Source organism: Lampris incognitus, chromosome 1, assembly GCF_029633865.1.
Source record: "Lampris incognitus isolate fLamInc1 chromosome 1, fLamInc1.hap2, whole genome shotgun sequence".
In the NCBI taxonomy this organism is placed as follows: domain Eukaryota; kingdom Metazoa; phylum Chordata; class Actinopteri; order Lampriformes; family Lampridae; genus Lampris; species Lampris incognitus.
Window position 1 is genome coordinate 13858385 of NC_079211.1, and position 20289 is coordinate 13878673.

At 47.8% G+C, this 20289-nt stretch overlaps 2 protein-coding genes across 2 annotated transcripts in view; both read right to left on the reverse strand.

Moving 5' to 3' along the window:
• The window catches only part of p2ry10 (P2Y receptor family member 10), a 13344-nt gene extending 7897 nt beyond the window's left edge, over positions 1–5447 (reverse strand). The window contains exon 1 of the mRNA XM_056276330.1: positions 5371–5447. Within this exon, the coding sequence (XP_056132305.1) occupies positions 5371–5447 (77 nt within the window). The remainder of the gene's footprint in view (positions 1–5370) is intronic.
• A 1045-nt stretch (positions 5448–6492) lies between these two features.
• lpar4 (lysophosphatidic acid receptor 4) lies at positions 6493–14888 on the reverse strand. The gene is made up of 3 exons (XM_056286208.1): positions 14602–14888; positions 8536–9402; positions 6493–8346 (listed from the first exon to the last, which is right to left on the reverse strand). Exons 2-3 carry the CDS (start codon positions 9109–9111, stop codon positions 7840–7842), a joined length of 1083 nt encoding a protein of 360 aa, XP_056142183.1. The 5' UTR covers positions 9112–9402; positions 14602–14888; the 3' UTR covers positions 6493–7839.
• Between the last annotated feature and the right edge of the window lie 5401 nt (positions 14889–20289).

Below are 20289 nucleotides of genomic sequence, written 5' to 3' on the forward strand. Positions count from 1 at the left end.
AGTGGGGTTCATGTCATCTGCTCTCTCCTACGGTCAAAACAAGAGGCCTCCTTTCTTCCCCCAGACACATTCTACATGGTCAAAATAGCGAAGAGATGATCTCTTTAGCTTCACCTTTTCACTCATCCATCTATAGAGGGCAAACGGCTGTGAAACCAACAACACACAAAGAACAAGGTTATGCAATTATTACGAGATGAGCAATTCAACACATGACTCATGCAGTAAGGTAATTGTCTACAAAGCCATTTTACCAATGTCCTGTCTTGTTTCCATTACATTTGAAACATGCTTGAGTCAGGCGGACAACCAGTTTCATGAGCCAATCAGGTTTGGTGTTTGACTTTGTGGGCTGCAAACAGTTATCCCTTTTCATATGAGTCCATACATTTCTACTACTACTACTTTCGGCTGCTTCCATTAGGGGTCGCCGCAGCGGATCATCTGTTTCCATCTCTTCCTGTCCTCTGTGTCTTCCTTTGTCAGGCCAGCTACCTGCACATCCTCCCTCACCACATCCATAAACCTCCTCTTTGGCCTCCCTCTTTTCCTCTTCCCTGGCAGCTCCATATTCAGCATCCTTCCCCCAATATACCCAGCATCTCTCCTCCACACATGTCCAAACCATCTCAATCTCGCCTCTCTTGCTTTGTCTCCAAACCGTCCAACCTGAGCTGTCCCTCTAATATACTCATTCTTAATCCTGTCCTTCTTCGTCACTCCCAATGAAAATCGTAGCATCTTCAACTCTGCCACCTCCAGCTCCACCTCCTGTCTTTTCATCAGTGCCACTGTCTCCAAACCATACAACATAGCTGGTCTCACAACCGTCTTGTAAACCTTCCCTTTAACTCTTGCTGGTTCCCTTCTGTCGCACATCACTCCTGACACTCTTCTCCACCCACTCCACCCTGCCTGCACTCTCTTCTTCACCTCTCTTCCGCACTCCCCGTTACTTTGGACAGCTGACCCCAATGATTCAATACATTTGTAATGTATATAAAGTGTAAATAGAAAAAAGAAAAAAATAACCTAAAAAAGATAAAAATGAAAATGGGGAAATGCTGGTCTCTGCCACACAGTGTCAACAGGTGTGTAATAGAAAACTAGACGATAGTGGGTCTCATCCAACAGTCTGTTGGCGTATGATTGATCGCACTTTGAGTCAGTGGGTGAACGCTTTATTCATCCTTGCAGAAATGAGTTGCACATGTGATGGCTGCATATGGCAGGAAAAAAAAACAATTACGCAAATTAACTAACCTACTAACCAACTAACTAACTAGCTAACTAGCTAACTAGCTAGCTAACTAACTAACTAACTAACAGTGACAAATGCATGGCCTTTGACCTTTCAACATTTACAGATTTTTTCCAAACAAAAAAGTTTTATATTTACGGTTTCACAATAGAAACCAATCAGGAGCTGCCACACAGTTGCTGCGGTCTCAATTCAAAGTGAAAGAAGGTCTCTGGTTTCGGGTGTTAACCGTGGCTTTGTTCACACATTCTGTAAACTGCCCTTGTCTTAAGGGTTGTTTATGAAACGCCTCCATTAAACCTCGAAATGAAAGCAGCTTAATTCGATTTTCAACCCCCAAATCTATTTCGCACGAAGAAACAACCCGTCATTCCTCACACACTTGGCGACTATCTGGGTTTTGCCTCTTCACAGTGCAGAAAGACTGCATTTAATCACGGACACCCCTCGTTTTTATAGGGTCAAACATGGCCCAGACATGACCCTAGGACAGTCTTACTACCCGAGCGGTGTACAGCTTTCATGGCAATATGAACAAAAACATTGCTTCACTTTTTCTAATGTTGGGGGGTCCCTCTAGGAAGAGTCATACAATTTCAGGTTGAAAACAAGCATCATTTAGAGTCTTTTCTCTGCCGTTAAACACCGCGATGGGCCTTTTTGACCCGTAAGACAACAGAAGGGTTAAGTCACTGTTAGATAGACAAGTTATCTCTAATACAAATTTGCACACCCCATACCATGATGCGGTCACGGAGAGGCTTGAAGTAATGGAGACTGGCCCCCTGAAACAGTTGTGGCCCCATGGACGCCAAGTGCCATGATGTGGGCACGGCGGCAGCGGAGCTTAATGCATAGCAAAGGTTAATTGCTCCAGTTTCTGAAATCATGCATATTAATGCATTAACAGAAATATACTATGCAGAAATGCAGATCTGCTCGGTACCGGGGCGCTTAACACGATGCAGACGACACAAGTGTGCTTCATCTCTCGTGGATTTTTTTTGTTTTGTTAATCCCCCAGCACTTCAAGATATATTAATCTGCTCAGCAGCAAAACCCGGCAGCTGTAAATCAGAGACCACTTCTGCAGATCCTAGATTATGACAGGAAGTGTGTGTCTGGGAGAGGGCGAGAGAGCGGTTATTCTGCTGTTTATCAACTCAAACGTTTCACCCGTTCCCCCGCCACCACGATGTGACCAACACCCTTCCTCTACAGGCCCCGGCAAGGCAAAGCAAGAGAGAGAGAGAGAGACAGGCACACAGACAGAAAGAACGAGGCAAAGTAAAAACAAAAAGGGAACTTGCAACTGAAATCCTGTTTGCACGTTGTATTACCGCTTAATCCCTCTTTATAAGCGCCCGCGAAACTAAATGCACCCCCGTGCATGTTGAGAAAATGGGATTTTGCACAGACGGGTCAGTGAGAGTACAAGTCGGTGCTCTGAGTCGGTAAAATGTAAGGCATGGATGTGATCGCAGGAGTCCAGATTTAAGAGTGGACCAGTAGGCTTAGTCCATTCTCATCCGTATTAGTCTGTTCCAGTGACAACAAATCAACAACAGCAATAAAACACACCGAACTCCCTGTCAGTTATTTTGCAAAATAAAAGCGTGTTAGTGGACGTTACCCCGTGCCGTGCGCTCCTCTCTGTACATGGGTGTAGGTTGGGTCCCTTGCTTCAGCTTCAGACTCCTCTGTAAAGTAAATAAGGATGAAGATAGCGCACACACCATAAGCAGTACATCAATGTGTGTGGCCAAAAAAAAGAAAGAAAAAAAGTCCCCCCCTCCCCTGTGCCAGCATGCGAGCGTGAAGGAGTTTACCAGCGGTCCACTGTGGGTGTAGGAGCGCTAACACCACATGTTCACATGCGTGTGGTTGTTGTCGCCTGTTTCTGGTGTTGCTTTTCTTTTTTATTTCCACTGCTCTGAAGACGTCCTGTGCATGGCGCTGAGGGGAAGTAGCTTCAGTAGAGGCAGATCTGGCCTTACGTCTGCAGCGGCGTTGCCGTTACACATGACACTCCCAACTCTTGTGGCACATAACCCCGACACGGGGGGACAACACTCTGAGAGAATGTGTGCACTGATAAACAGGCAGGAAAAAACAAACCCCAACATGCAGGTGTAGAATAGACAGATAAGCAAGGCCTGTATTCTACATCTCCATACAGAAGTGGTGCAAGCAGATGGAGAAATAAAGTCGGTCTTACCTTGCACATAGTTCAGCAAGTGCAAGTGAAACAGGGCACAGCGAAGGAGACTGATGAGAGCCGTGTTATTTTCAAAGATCAAAGTTATCACTTCCTCTTATCGCATTTTTTATTTCCTGTTTTCTGTTGTTGATTACCATCAGCACAATTTCAACACTGTTAAACTATCAGATCATGTCAGCAGCACACATGTATGTATTTCTAATAAATTTGTCCTCTGTTCTGCTTCATGCCCAGATAGCAAAATTGCTGTGGCCCGGACCCGTCCCGCACCCGGCGCTTTCATCCGGCACCACATACCGCGTGGAATGATGGCACGTGGGCGGTCGGCTCCTGTTGGCCAGATCTGGGCCAGAACCGAGCCATAGCCATGCCGCATGTGCCATATATTTGTCAAAAGTGGCCCATATTTGTTTTGTGATATTTGGGCCGTATTCACCATTTACCACACGGGCCACTTCAGGGTCTCATCCAGATTACATTTGGCTGAGAGCACCGCATCTTTGCCAAGAAAGGCCCACATTTGATTTGGTATATTTGGGCCATATTTGCTGTTATGCATGTGGGCCAATTCAGGCTCACATCCATTTTGTCAGGGCCATCAGTGCCACATCATTTCCTGAAGTGGCCCACATCCGGGTGCTATCTGGGTAACTATCCCAGACAGAAAAATGAAACTGGGCCAGATCCGGGCCGGATGTATCACAGCAACTGGCGCGGATCCACGAAACGGATCCGCCCCAGTGTCTTTTTGCCCCGGTGTCTTTTTGACTTTAGGAGGCCACACTCTGGCCAGAGGCCCAAGGTGGTGTAGGAGCGGATGCGACTGCTATAATTATCTGCCGGAATCGGCACAGATGCGGGGGGGGGGGGGGTCTATGGGTGGATGTGATTCCTATGCGGGTCTGCCGGACCGTAGGCGGATCTGGCCCAGTGTCGGGTGCTATGAGGGAAGCAAGTGTAACAGAGGTGAAGAGAAGGTAAGCTTGTCATGTGATTTACTAAATGCAGAACAGCCTCTTTCAAAGCGTAGTGAAACACTGATGATTTTACCCACCCTGTTAGTTTAACACCTGCTGAAAGCACACAGAGCCACACCCTGGTATCACTACTTAAAAACACACCAAGTTTTATGGCTTATTTACCAGACACAGACTAAATCTACCGTGGACTCAATTGATTTTTTTGCATGGAGAATCAACCATTCAAAACTCTGTTTAATCCCAGACCAGGTTTAATCTCTGCCCGGGAAACCGGCCCTCAGAGTGTTGTTTACTTGGGTCAAACCACATACACAATACTCTTAAGCATCCCCAGTTTCCAAATTTAACCCAAACCCTACTGGTTCTGTATTGATCTACTGGATCTCTGGACAAACTGAACACACAATCACCCTGCTACGGTAACTGGTCAGTGCCGAGGACTGTCGTGAAGAGGATTTCCACTGTAGGCCTCAGTTCCACACACAACCGCCAGAGGGCAGAGCAGACCAATGCAGTCGGTGCCTCCTGTGCAGGAAACAGCGGTTTCCCTCTCGCTACCAGGAGGGGAAAATAGGTTTTGTTTAAGGGGCCAGTTTGTTCTGTCTGAAATCATTTAACCCATTTACAATAGGTTAATGAACACATTTCTTTCCCCTACCAGTTGTGAGGCTGGAGTCGGTTGTTTGATACCTCTTAGTTAAATCCCGGAGTGTCAGTTGGGCGTGTGTGCTAGCCAGGCTACGGCGGTTACCGCGCTTAAGCCAACGGAAACATCGTCAGTAACAAACGGTTACACGCAGCCATTTTATGGCCTAAAACACGCAGTGTGATTATCTAAATAGGTCAAATGAATGAACACAATAGGCGATTTGTGAGCCGGGGTCACTGAGGTCAGACTTGGTTCATACGCGGTGACACAAATGGACTCGCAGGTGCAGACTCTCAGGTGCGGGGGTGTCTGGAGGTCAGCGGGGGGCCTCCTCATGGCCCCCGGCTGTACAACAGGGACTTGGAGGACCTCGTAAGAGACTCCGCAAATGTGAGGCGTCGCCGCTTTCTGTTCTGCACACATGCAGATTTGATAAATGAAAACGATATGCAACAGGCCAGCGTGGGCTTTTTTAAAAACTTCAGCATAACTTATTTTAATTTAATTTTCATTTGTTTGGCATTGGGTATTTATTGATCTCTATTTATGTAAGGTATCTTATTCATTTATCGTCAAATGGGATTAAAAAAAAGACTGACACTGTTTACAATGAAATTAAATCCCTGAATGGAACCAATTTTCCAATTTTTACCCGTTTCCAAATGGAAGAAATGTACTTAATACAGTCCATGGTATTTACAGATGGCACAAATAATAGTCGTTTTATAATATGTGGTGTAGAGAAACAATACTATGCTAAATGCACATATGGTTGATTGTCAAATGTTCTCATTCTGATTTTTCCCATATATATATGGGACAGTTGCTATATATATATATATATATGTGTGTGTGTGTGTGTGTGTGTGTGTCCTGTACATATATATATATATATGGTTTACCACAGTGTCCTCCTCTCAGTAGTCCCCAGTAACCATGGTGTGAGAGCTATGGTAAACAACAAGCACAGACGGGAGCTATCGCCATACCCAGTTCTTCTGCTGATGAAATCTCTCTATCTCTCTGCTGACTCCTTTTTCTTTTTTGTTCTTCTGTGGGTACAGAGAGGCTCCTTCTCCCTCCCCCTCCCCCCCCCTCCCCCCGTCTCATAAACACACACACACACTTTGTCTAAACACACACTTCAAAATGTCTATATCACATTCCCTAGTAAGGCTTTGACTGCCGCCACCTGTAGCTCTGCAACTCTCCATGAAAGGAAGAATAAACAACTGGTGTTAACATGTTGTGTAATATCACGCCCCGGACAGATCCCCGCTCCCTTCAGTATGCACACACACACACACACACACACACACACACACACACACCGTGGTCCTTGATGGCTGAACGGATAGATCATCGAACGATGACAGACTGGCCGAGGGGGGGGGGGGGTCCGTCCCCACCGGGCTCACGGGTGTTAAAATCAAACCCACTCGCGGCGTGCAGACTCGGCCCTGTTGAGTAAACGCAACCCCAAAGCGATATATATATATATATATATGGCGTGTGTGTAGAATGTCATGCTTGGTCCGCACAAACGCACGGAAACTAAACGATACAAATCGGCTCGGCGGCCTCGGTTTGCCGCCGGACGTGTGTGTGTGTTTTTTCGGTGACGGGTTGTGCAGGCCGTGAGAGCGGGGGGAGCACGCCGCCGGCAGCGTGTGTCCGAGGGTACTTTGGAGTTTGTGTACATTGGTCTCCGCAAAAAGACTTTGGGCAAATCTGTGGTCTTAGGCCAGATTAGGACAGAGAGAACACATTCAGAGGCAAACAATGGACCATTGCTCTGATCATAATAAGCATTTGGCCTCCGATCCAAACCGCAGCGCACAGGCCAAGGTCTCCGGTTGGATAGAAAAAACCCCCTTTTCGGCTCCAAGGACAAGTTCATATTGGGTGATCGCTGAGAACGGCCGCCTTTTTAGTATAACGACTCCCCTACTAGTTCAAATACACCTCCCCCAACCCTAATTAAAGCAGGGCGGACAGACGCAACAGTAGGAGCTGGCGGGAAGACTGTAAAAATAAATGCAACGGAGAAAACGGGTTATAGCACAGACATTTAATTGCCCCGAACTTCCAGTTGAGACACACTCGGCCAAAGTAGGTCAGGGTGCTGCTGTGCCCTGGAAAGGATGTAACTCGCCACACCATGTCATGTGTCATAACACCGCAGCTCATTCGACCGTGGCAACGTCAACGGCACGACATGAAAATCCAGGCTCAGACTGTTTACGCCAGAGCAACGCCGCACGTTTCTTCACCGCCGAAAGAAATCTCACTCCGAGCCGCAATCCAGTGCACTTCTGTCTTTGTGTGTGTGTGCGTGTGTGTGTGTGTGTGTGTACTGTTAATCCTGAGTAAGTAATGAAGTCTTAGAGTCTCGTTTACAGGCACCCTGGCCGATGGTCTCGACTGTCTCGGTGTGGTTTGGCCTTTGGTCCCTTAGTTCTGCCTTATTGTAAACACACACAAACACACACATTCCTCCGCCCTCCTATGATTGTTAATCCGTAAAGCCAAGGCCATACCTCCAGACTTACCTCTGGACCTAACTAATCTTCTGAGTTATGTGTTTTGTCACTTCCAGCACCAAAACGGGCCGATTGATTGTTTTACTTTGTCTAAGTCGAGTTTAAGTTCAACCTAAGGACGGACTCCTCTCTTCCAAGACTGTCCTTGTGCTTCCCTCTCTCTTGCCCCCTTCCTCCTCGCCAAGTCAAAACTGGGTTTCAGACAGCCTCGACTCTTTTCCGTTGCTCTCCAGCGTGTGTGTGTCTTCCGTCAGCGTGTTCGCCTTGTCCTGGCTCTCGGTGTCACTGCTGATGTGTGTATCGCTGCGTGGGTTGCTGTCAGGCCGGGTCCCGGACCCCTTGCCCCCCGTGGTCAGGCTTTTCTGGAAGCTCTCGGAGGTGAAGTAGTACACCACAGGATCCAGACAGCAGTTAAGGCTGGCCATGCACAGGGTGATGGGGTAGAGGGTCCGGGCAAAGCGCTCCATGGCACAGCTGGCCAGTGCCTGGGTCCGCACCAGGGCATAGACAAAAAGAATTGAGTTGTAGGGGACAAAGCAGATGATGAAGATGCCCAAGTGGACCAGGATCATCCTGAGGACGCGCCTCTTGCTCTCACAGCCGTGGCCAGCCGTGGCGGGGCGGCGGAGAGTCCGAAGAACCAGCGAGGAACAGACCAAGTTGGCCAACAGTGGACACAAGAAGCCAACGATCTAGGAAGACAATCACAATCAAACATGCAATTTGAAATTCGGTGATGTGGCCCTGTTGGGGGCTTTGTAATATGGTAAAGCACGAGGAGCAACAGATAAAAGTAGTCACTGTGTATTTGGGTGGTTATCAAACTTGAAACACAAACATCCATATAGTATATAGCTCCATCCTTGTCCAACAAGCCTTACCTCAATGAAGATGGTGATTTTGGACAAGTAGGTCCTCCAGGTGCTCTTGGAGAAGCCCTCGAAGCAGGTTGTGGCTCTGTTGGCCCTGTTGATAGTGGAGAAGAAGGTCACTGATATCCCCCCTCCCACGATGGTCAGCCACACGGCGGCACACACCAGCGCGGCGTTCCTTCGCGTGCGAATAGAGCGAGACCGGAAGGGGTAGACAATAGCCAGGAAGCGGTCCACGCTGATGCAGGTGAGGAAGAGCATACTGCCATAGATGTTGGTGATGAAGGCCGTACCCGATACCTTACATAGTCCATCTCCGAACGGCCAGTGACGGTTGACATTGTAGAAGACTTTGAAGGGCAGCGTAAAGACGAACACTAAATCAGATAAGGCTAAATTAGTCATGAACATGGTGGTCTCGTTGCGCATCTTCATCCGGAAGCAGAACACGAAGAGGGCGGCACAGTTGGTGATAAGGCCCAGGATAAACACCACACTGTAGACCACCGAGTACAAGTTGTACTTGAAGGAATCGTCGATGCCACAGTCCTCCATCCCAGTCTCGTTGAGCACCAGGCTGGCCATGGTGGGAGGTGAGGCTGGGAGGGGGAGGGGGAGGGGGGGGCTCCACAAATCAAGTGTACAGTGAAGCTGTCAGGAAATGGGCGCGTCAGGGAGGATATTTGGGTAGCGGGTTAGTGGGGGATCCACCAGTCAAGCCTCCTCCTAGCCGTCATCGTCGACACCCACTCAACTCACACACACGCACATGCACACGCACACACACACACACACACACACACACACATACACACACACATACAATCAAACACAAGCAGACACACTCAGGATGTACGACGATGGGGCTGGTCAATCCTGTGGAGGGAAAGGGAAAAGCATATGGTCACTTCCTTACAATAAAACCAAGAAGGGACTAAGAAGCAAACAACAGCTCCAGTGTTTCAGTGCTCAGGGTGGGGGTGGGGGGTTAGCATGCTACACGTCTGGCTCCAGTTTGTTTACCTGCATTAGCTTATATTGTAGGATACCAAAATAAATAAATAATAAGCTATAGGAAATAAGACAGCAATCAAGTAAACGATATCCCTTTTTTGTAGAATCTTAAATAATTCACTTGGACGTTATTACCATTCACAGTACAATTTCGAAATGTTAATATATAATTATATATATAATTGATACAAACACCGAACCTGCTTCCGAACTGCACTTCATCGATCGACATTAATCATTTATTGCCGAGCAAAACTAAACATTGGTTTTAGCGTAGCCCTCTATGAAAGGAAGCAGATACGACGGGCACTCTCCAACAACACATCAGTCGTCTTGACTTGCGGATGCGGTGGAGATCTCGTCTATTTCCCGCCACCGTTTTATCAGCATTGACAGCAAACCTCAACATCCTTCTGCTATGGTCCAACTATAGGGATGTTTACACTGGCGACAAAACGAGCCACGATAGTCACAAAATTCCGATAGTCACACATCAATAAATAAATAAATATATAATTTGATCAAACTTCATGATGATAAATAATCATGATTTCCAGTTATTATTCCCAACGGGCACTCTTTACCGTGCAAGATATGAGTCGTATCCTCGTGTTTCCATTTAAAATCGCTGTAGACTTTCCGACACGTGTTCCAGCAGTGAGCGCGCGGGGAGGTCACCGCTGATTGCACGTGAACGCACACACGCGCTCGTTTAGAGATAGCGTCGAGCCTGTTTCGTTTCGCGCGTCGTCTCATTTGCCACATGTTTGGGTGTGTATGTGCACACATGCACGTTTAGAAATGTGTGTATAAGGGGGCGTCCGGGTGGCGTGGCGGTCTATTCCGTTGCCTACCAACACGGGGATCGCCGGTTCGAATCCCCGCGTTAGCGTTACCTCCGGCTTGGTCGGGCGTCCCTACAAATTGCTGGCCTGCGGGTGGGAAGCCGGATGTGGATATGTGTCCTGGTCGCTGCGCTAGCGCCTCCTCTGGTCGGTCGGGGCGCCTGTTCGGGGGGGAGTTGGGGAAATAGCGTGATCCTCCCACACGCTGCGTCCCCCTGGCGAAAGTCCTCATTGTCAGGTGAAAAGAAACGGCTGGTGACTCCACATGTATCGGAGGAGTCGTGTGGTAGTCCGCAGCCCTCCCCGGATCGGCAGAGGGGGTGGAGCAGCAACCGGGACGCCTCGGAAGAGTGGGGTAATTGGCCGAATACAAAGCCCTGTGATGGCCCTGTGATACAGGCCCTGTGATGGCCTGGCGGCCTGTCCAGGATGTCTCCCCACCTGCCGCCCAATGACTGCTGGGATAGGGTCCAGCATCCCCGCGACCCCGAGAGCTGGATAAGCGGCTTGGATAATGGATGGATGCATGTTCAGGCATTGCATGTACATGCGTTATCTGTCAGCATAAATAACAACAGTTCCCCCCTACGTCGAGGGGGGCAGTTCTCATGGCAGAACGGCATGTGGCACATGGGGGAGGGGGGGGCATCACACGTAGGCAAGGTGACTTGTTGAGCAGTGCCACAAGCTGGTGAACATTCCTGTGTAGATTAGGGGGCTACTGTATTCACCAGATATAATCAGTGTTAAAGCTACACTGTGTTTTAATACCCTGATTTAAAATCCAAATCACCTAAATCAAGTAAACAAATACATGTCTTCTGAAGACCAATAGGCTGTTTCAAGTCACCGTCTGCCCCCTGTCGTCTCTTGGTGAGTGTTGGGTGAATTGATAACTTGGCTGGTCTAGCATCGATTTCCGATATTGATGTTGTGACCCCGGTAGAGATGCGATAGAAATCGGCTCCCCCTGAGATGTTTTCTAGTTCCGGATTCGCCGACTTCAACCAGTGTTCGAGTCTGCGATGCGATGGCTGGTGTTCGTGTGGTCAATCTGAACGCACGTATTTTGAATTGTTGATTGGCTGTTGCAGCGAGTGCACTTTTATGCAACGCTTACAGTAAACCGAGGCCAGGCTCTTCTGATTTTGCATTATATGAGGAGTTGAGAGAGCCGTTCTTCATTTATCATATAAGCAAGTAATTCTTCACGGTGTCATTACAGATGTAAAAAATACATATATATCACAAACTAAGTGTAGTCTTTACGCTGAAGGAAAGCATCAGAAATGTACCCAGCTCTTCAAATAAAACTAAAATGACTGCAACTATTGATTATCTTGCAAATGTGCATCTCTCTGCACATCAAAATGGGATGTAACAGTACCAACCAGTTCCAATTTGTGCTGATGCCCAAACTGTATAGAACACTTTTTTCAAAAACATTTTTTAATGTTATTTCAAGTTGTTTTTTGGCCCTGTGATGGACTGGAGGCCCTGTGATGGACTGAGGCCCTGTGATGGACTGGGGCCCTGTGATGGACTGGAGGCCCTGTGATGGACTGGGGCCCTGTGATGGGCTGAGGCCCTGTGATGGACTGGGACCCTGTGATGGACTGGAGGCCCTGTGATGGACTGGGGCCCTGTGATGGACTGGAGGCCCTGTGATGGACTAGGGTGCTGTGATGGACTGGGACTCCGTGATGGACTGGGGCCCTGTGATGGACTGGAGGCCCTGTGATGGACTAGGGCCCTGTGATGGACTGGAGGACCTGTGATGGACTGGAGGCCCTGTGATGGACTCAGGCCCTGTGATGGACTAGGGTCCTGTGGTGGACTGGGGCCCTGTGATGGGCTGGGACCCTGTGATGGACTGGGACCCTGTGATGGACTGGAGGCCCTGTGATAGACTGGGGCCCTGTGGTGGACTGGGGCCATGTGATGGACTGGAGGCCCTGTGATGGACTGGAGGCCCTGTGATGGACTGGTGGCTTGTCCAGGGTGTCTCCCCGCCTGCCGCCCAATGACAGCTGGGATAGGCTCCAGCATCCCCGCAACTCTGAGAGCAGGATAAGCGGTTTGGATGATGGATGGATGGATGGATGGATGGATGGATGGATGGATGGATGGATGGATTGGATATTTCAAGTTTTGTTTTAACTAGTTAAGTGATTGGCAGCATTGCAAGTTACCACACTTCATACAGAAGAAACATGAACAACTGCAAAGCAAGTTTGTATTTTAACCGTTCCCAGTGTGTTTGTGTTTCACTATATGGCAGCAGCAGCTTATCGGACGCCTACGTATACATCACGTAGGATACAAAGGTCTGATGCGGGTACCCTGTCTGAAACAACCCACAACAAATAAAAACCTTGTTTATAAAGCACTGGAACAAAGAGGGGGTGGATGGGTGGGGTGGTAAGCATGACTTGACCCTCTGGCTTCATCTTTTTCTCTCCACCTTAAAGACGTAGACTAGGCTAGTCTGGTGTTACACAACAGAACTGAACCAGCAGAGGCCGAGCGCTCGACAGTGGTAGGTCCTTGGCCCTGTTTGTACTAGCCTAAGTGTTTTTGGATAAGGGTCTCCCTAACACTGTCTCCTCCAAACAGATGCAGACACTGACACGGATGCACACACATATGCGCACATGCACACACACACACACACACACACACACACACACACACACACACACACACACACACACATGCACAAAAGGCGAGACTGAAAGTGCAGTCCATCAGTCCAGCCCTGTGCCAGCTGCAGTGTGACATCTTTACTGTGTTTTCACATGCCTCCCTAAAAGCCTCCACTGCCCCGTACAATACCCTCACTGTACCCTCCTACACCGAGTGCACACAAAGACACAAACACGGACTTAACGCACACTCACGCACGCACGCGTGAGTCTTCACATGTAGATCCCCATGCACGCAACAGCCGTCTGAATCCTCAGACGCATACAAACTACTCAGCAGCCCCCCCCCCCCGACACACACACACACATATTATACACATACACACATACACACATACACAAGAACTGTAGGGTTCTGTGTACTATGGCTCTGTCCCAGCACCTCTGACACAGCCTGCCTCACATTTAGCTGATGTTTCTGCAGGGAGCCTGGGCCATACAGAACACCGAGTTTGGCTGTAGTGCAGTTCGTGTCAGGGCTTAATGAATGAGGGAGCAACTTCTGAGTCAGGCCCATGAAGCGGAGGCACAAATACGGATTATGCTGGGGTAAAGCACCTCGTTGTGTGTGTGTGTGTGTGTGTGTGTGTGTGTGTGCGCGTGCATGTGTTTTACTCTTGTGCAAAAAAAGCCTGTATAGGCTCAGGTCATAGACAGCTGCAGAGTTACAGGGTTTCCCCGCAGTCAGCCGTGGCAATGACAGGGTATGAGAAACAGACCTCTGGGACCTGCTGCTCTTAACATATCAGGTTCAGCTCACATCCAGCTGTTCCCTTCTCTCACAGTCTCTGGGACGAGAGAGAGACAGGCAACTGGAGAGTAACCAAGCATAGAGCAGGCCAACGAGAGAACACTTGGCTGCTTTCAGCTACTTACCAGGGAGGAATTATTATACCAGTAATAACACGAGCGAGCCTTACAATGGGGCTTTTAATGCATCATTAAGGTGTTCTAGATCAAAACGTTCCGAGTTGGGCAACACAGACGCCGTCAATATGCCAAATTTGTGACTTGTTGGATAGCCGCAGCGAGTTACTGCAGACTTAAAACGGATGTTAACGACGTTAAAGTGGGTGAAAATAAACGATGCAACATTCATAAGTACCTGTACGCTAACGAGGCGTCGGACTACATGGCCTGTACTGTACTTGATGTTGTAAAGCACTTTATCCAGATTTACTGGTACTAGCTCTCTGGTACCAAATAGGGGTCAGCTGGTAACTGATTAAAACCATTCATTGTTCTGATGGCCTTGTCTGGCAAAAGCCTCCAGACTGTTTGCTATCCTGTAATGCGGCAATCGTTAGGGCTGATCTTAAACTAAAGAGTAACTAACTAGGCTAGGTCTTAGCTGTAGTTCATCTTGAAAGATGATAACCTGAGTAGCTGCTTGTCTGTCACAGTTTACATTCAGGCGACAGCCCTCAGTTCATAGTCCCAAATCACTGCTGGCTTATTGAGCACACTAACGGGCTTCCTCCCTGGAAATGAACGTAAGGGTAGCGGCTCACCTCGCTGCTGATGTCGGGGGTCAGCTGGCTGCCCGGCGCAGCTGTCAGCAGTAGTAGAAGAAGAAGAAGAAGAAGAAGAAGAAGAAGAAGAGCTCCATTCGTTTTGGCTCCTGGCGCGTTGACGAGCTCGCAAACGTTGGACCCAGCGATACTCCGGACTCGTCTTTTAAAAAAAAGAAAAGAAAAGTGGCTTGAAAGCAGTCGCAGCGCTGGGAGGGAGGGAGGGGGGGGGAGAAACCCGTCTCGTAAGTGTTCAGAAATGCCTCATCTCGGCCGCTGTGTCCCCGCCGCCGCGGTGAGTGGGCAGCGCATCAGACCCGCCGCTTGGTCCTCCGACGCGCACGCTGAGCGCGCGCGCGCACGCGTTTTTTTGCATGCGTTTGCGTGTGGTTTGCATGGCTACAGGAAACGAGACAATAGCACCTCGGCCGGGCGAGAAGGGGGACACAGTGGGGGTGGGTGGGCGGGGGGGGGGGTTGAATAGAGGATTGTCGAGAGGGAGAGGGAGGGCGAGGGGCGCAGACTGGTGTCATCAAGTTACTAAATTGGGGAGCTGAGCGCTATCAGGGCCGGGCGCACCGGCGTGGAGCGCCGAGGAGGTTTCACCCGCAAGTGGCGGTGATTAATGTCATTGGCGAGACTCTCAGGTCCGCTGCAGGGAGCCGCTGCAGGGAGCCGCTGCTGATTGTGGCGCTGCGCAGCCCAGCTTCTCGTTGTTGTGCCATTGGCTTTAAATCTTTGGATCACGTCTGCGTCAGATCCACCATGGCTATTGCGGCAAACTGTGAGGGGGGGGAGAAAAAGTCAGAAGTTCAAACTGTGAGGACGTCTCCTGAATCTCCCGCACATCTGCTTACAACAGACCATGTTGTAACGTAACTTCTGATAAGCTGGGAAGTGTTATTTTAGCCAAAAGCTGAACGATAATTGAGATGAGATTGACTTTTGTTCCACTGTGTTTCCACCGCAGCACAACAGCATGAAGTTGATTTTGGCTGATCAAAGTCATGATACACCATTGTTGAAATGCAATCTACATGTCTCAGGCCACAAAAGCGCTATTTATATCCAGGTGACAACATGGTGTTGGACTGGTTCCCATTGTGTTTAGGCTGGCATGGGACTGTGTGTGTGTGTGTGTGTGTGTGTGTGTGTGTGTGTGTGTGTGTGTGTGTGTGCGCGCATGCGTGTGCACGTCTGTATGTGAGAGAGGGAGGGAGCGGTTTGATAGAGGGGAAGTGGTCTTTGGGGATAGTGTCCAGACCAACCACTCCACAATAGCCACAGGGAGGACAGGACATCCTGCTTACTGCGTAGGCTGAACACAGGATCATGTGCACGTGCACGCACAACTGCACACACACTTTTTCCACACGCACGTGTATACGCACGCGTGCATGCACACACACACACACTTTACCTTTTTGGTTTCAATATTCAGGTATATACATATGGTTTTGTAAATGCATGTTTCTGAGAGTGTGCATTCAAGCTTCAGTAACTGGAATTTGTTTCGGTGTGCTCAAAGATAACAACAGTAAACACATAACCACACAATACATACAAGGAGTGTCCACAAAAGCATACTGTTACAATTATAATTCAGCTAATGCAATATAAGTCCCATGTCCTTGAAGGGACACATTAAAGTGCATGTGCTTTAGGAGACTACGTATACTTGTATAGTCAGTGAAGCGTTCAGGATGCGGATTGCTGCAGGACTGCTGCAGGATAAGGTGCTGTTGTGGAGGCGAGATGTTCTGGTCTTGATACTGCGGAGTCTTTTACCTGAAGGGAGATGGTTGAATAGGGGGTTGGCCGGGTGTGAAGAGTCCTTTAAAATCATAAAACTTTCTGCTTAATGTGAATAAGGTATAATTCAGAAATGGTAGCGAGTCCGCAGCCAATTCACCGCACAACACATTTTTTTTCAAACATTTTGCTTCCCGAAAAAAAGAAGAAGGAGAGATTACGATAGACAATGTCAAGCTGAACCCAAAAATAATTTCACATTTGCTGTATCACGTAAGAATTTGGAGAAACACTGAAATAACTTTTACTGACTTTAACATGTTTAATTGCATAATGATGCTGACACGTTGTGTTAGTTCAACTGAGCTGAAAATGTTTTACAGCGATTTTCGTTTGTACTAAGCATCTGGTGCCTCTCGTGTCACTGTCCAACAACAGTGGGCCAGCATTGATGGATCCCAGTTGCCCTGATACATCTTTTCCGTGGTGGCAATGTCCTGGTGAAACCTTTCACCATGTTCCCCACTGACTGCACCAAGACCGGCAGGGAAGAAGTCCAAGTGTGAATGCAGAAAATGGCTTTTCAATGACATGTTGCACTTTAATGGTTTTGTATATTTAACCTGTTGTCAAGCAGCTCGGTGTAGTTCGGTGCTCTGTAGCTGCCAAGAAAATTCTCAACATCCTTAAATGCCTTCCATGCTATTTTCTCTGATGACCTGTCTGACTTGTGGACCAACAAAAAGGCCTTCCTTAATCTTGGCATCAGTTATTCTTGGAAACATCTGTCTCAAATAGCGAAACCCCTCACCTTCTTTGTTCATGGCTTTCACAAAAAAAATTCATCAATCCGAGTTTTACATGAAGAGGAGCCAAAAATATCTTTGTTGGGTCGACAAGTGGGTTATGTGCCACACTTTTCTGCCCTGGAAGGAAATGCTTACGGAGCGGCCAGTTCTTTTTAATGTAATGCGACTCTTTAGCACGGCTGTCCCATTCACAAAGGAAACAACAGTACTTTGTATATCCGAGCTGCGTTCCTTATAGCGGTGCCAGTACTTTTAGATCACCACGGATGTTCTGGTCCTAATTTTTGTACTGTGTGTGTTTCAACAACAGGTCCATGTTGTTGTAGGTGTCTTTCACATGTACTGCACAGCCACAGGGTACTGAAGGGTGGACATTGCCACTGTGCAACAGGACAGCTTTCAGGCTTAACTTTGATGAAGCTATAAAAAGACACCATTGTTGTGGGTCATGCACAAAACCCAAAGCCATGAACAATCCATCAGTGTCAGTGCAGAGACAGGGGTTATCAACCTGCGTAAAGAAGTTTGTCAAATGTTCTTGATGGTTCCAAAAGATAGAAATGTTTGTACCTGGTGACAGCAACCCCCATCCTTGCAATCTTGAACCAAGTAGTTCTGCTTTAGCTTTTGACAAATCTAAGTCCCTGACTGGGTCATTTAGTTCTGGCTGTGTTATCAGATGAGGATAACCAGGCATAAAGGGCTCAACATCTGGATCAGTGTTGTTTTCCACATCTGGTTCATGCGTTGTGGCATCCTCATCTACCTCATCTATGCTCCATGTCTCTGGTGGCTTCGGTACTGGCAAACTGTCATCATGTGGCACTGGTCTCATGGCTGAAGGCAGATTGGGGTAGTCAATAAATTTCTTATTTTGAGTAGAGAAGCCAGATACATTGGTCAGACAGAAGTAACAGTCCGTCACGTGATCCTTCTGTTCTCGCCTTATCACTGGGGCTGCAAATGGCATTGACTTCCAAGTACCTCTGAGCCAAGCTCTCAAGTCGACTGCACATGTTGCACAATAAATGTGAGGAGCCCGGGGTTTCTCTTGGTCACCAGTTTTACATCCGAAGCAGAGCTTATAGGATTTCTGAATAAGTGCAGTCACGGTGCGTCTTTGGGCCTTAAGCGTGTACTCGCCAGATGTATCACAGCTGTTGCAACATCGACGAGACATTTCTGCTGCACTAAATCTTCCCGAAGACAATAAATCCTCCTGTTAAGTCTGCTCAAAGCTCAGCGTTTTCGGTTTTTACCGAAAAATACCCAGATTTTTTAAAAGGAGCAGATCGGTTGAAACCAATTTTCACCCGGATTTTATGTTTCCACAGATCCAAAAGTTGTTCCTGTTTGAAGAACATGTGTATCAACGTGTGTCCAAACAGCATCTGGAAAGGTGAACACCTTTATAGCCTGTCTGCCAGCACCTAACCTGACTAAAAGTGCCCAGACATGCATGGCTACGACAACAGTTGCATAGCACCTACAATGACTGTATGCCTAAGCATGCTTGGACTGACCAAAACAGCTTGCTTTGTGGGCAATATACTAGCAGACTTACAATATGATGGGAAATCACAAAAATAGGTTATATCTACAAAACGGTATGTGATAGGACGATTTTAAGATGATTTTTGTGATCGGCAGCCCAAAATCCCTAAAATATACCCACAAGTGTTCAGGAAGCAAAATCTTAATTTTCCAGTGGTATTTTTGAAGCTGTGCTCACAACTCTGTGCAACAGTTGTTCCTCATGGGCTGTAGAATTGCCTATACCATACAGTTACTGAGAAAGTGAGAACACTTTCCAGTACAGCTGTGTAGAACTGTAACACTGCAACCCTTGATGCTCCAAATGTCCTAAGCTGCCATAGAAAGAAAGCTTTGGTGAGCTTTGTTCTGGATGGTGGTGAAGTTGCCTTCCCATTTCCCGGGAGGAGGAGAGTGTAGTCCTGTGAAATTTGAAATGACCCACTCTCTCTGCCACCTGGTTGTGTTAATGGCCGGCAGTAGCAGCTCTCCTTGATTTTTACAGAAGTCAACCACAAGTTCTGTAGTTTTGCTGGTGTTCAGCTCCAGATTGTTATTGCTACACCAGTCGACCAGAGAGGAGACATCCTTTTCATAAGCTGTCTCATCAGTACAGGAAATCAGTCCCACCAGTGTTGTATCATCAGCAAACTTAGTCACGTTAACAGTGTCAGAGTGTGAAACACAGTCATTGGTATATAATGAGTAGAGCAGAGGTGAGAGGTCACACCCCTGAGGGGCACCTGTGCTAATGGTCAGTGAGTTTTAAAATTGTTGAATTTGACAACCTGTTTTCTGCCCAGTAGGAAGTCCAAGACCCAGAGACAGAGAAACTGATGGAAACCTAGCTACAAAAGCTTGTTATATAGCCTTGTGGGTATTTATTGTATTAAAAGCTGAGCTATAGTCAATGAACAGCATCCAAGCATAGGTGGCAGGTGCCTCTAGATGCTGCAAGATGGAGTGGAGACAAAGAGATACAGCATCTGACCTGTTGGTCCTCTATGCAACTGATTGGGATCTACTGGCACAGCAAGGGACAGATGTTTACATACTATACACTCAAACACTTCATCACAACCGATGTTAAGGCAGCGGGTCTGTAGTCATTTAGACAGCTAGCAACGGGCTTCTTGGGCACAGGAATGATTAGTGCAGATGTAAAGCATGCTGGTACTTCACAATGGTTGATAGACCCAATTAAAAAAAAACAAGTCGGAACAGAAGCAAGTTCGGCAGCGCACCGTTTTAAAGTGGCCGAGGACACGAGATCAGGGCCTGCAGCTTTCCTGCTCTTCTGATTGTGCGGCAGACACTGTGGAGTACAAAATGTACTCCATATGCACTCTGTATGTACTCTGTAGTTTTCCACTTCTCTGTGTGTATGAAACTTCTCACTCACTGCAGACACACATACCAACTGTTATCATGCTTGCCTCCGATGGGGCCACATACCAACTGTTATCATGCTTGCCTCCCCGTTGCCGCATCCCAGGAACTGCCCGGTGCAGCGAAGACAGGTGCAACGGACCCACAGACACACACCGGAAACAGAACATGATTAACGTAGATGTTTTCCTGCATTCCTTTGTAA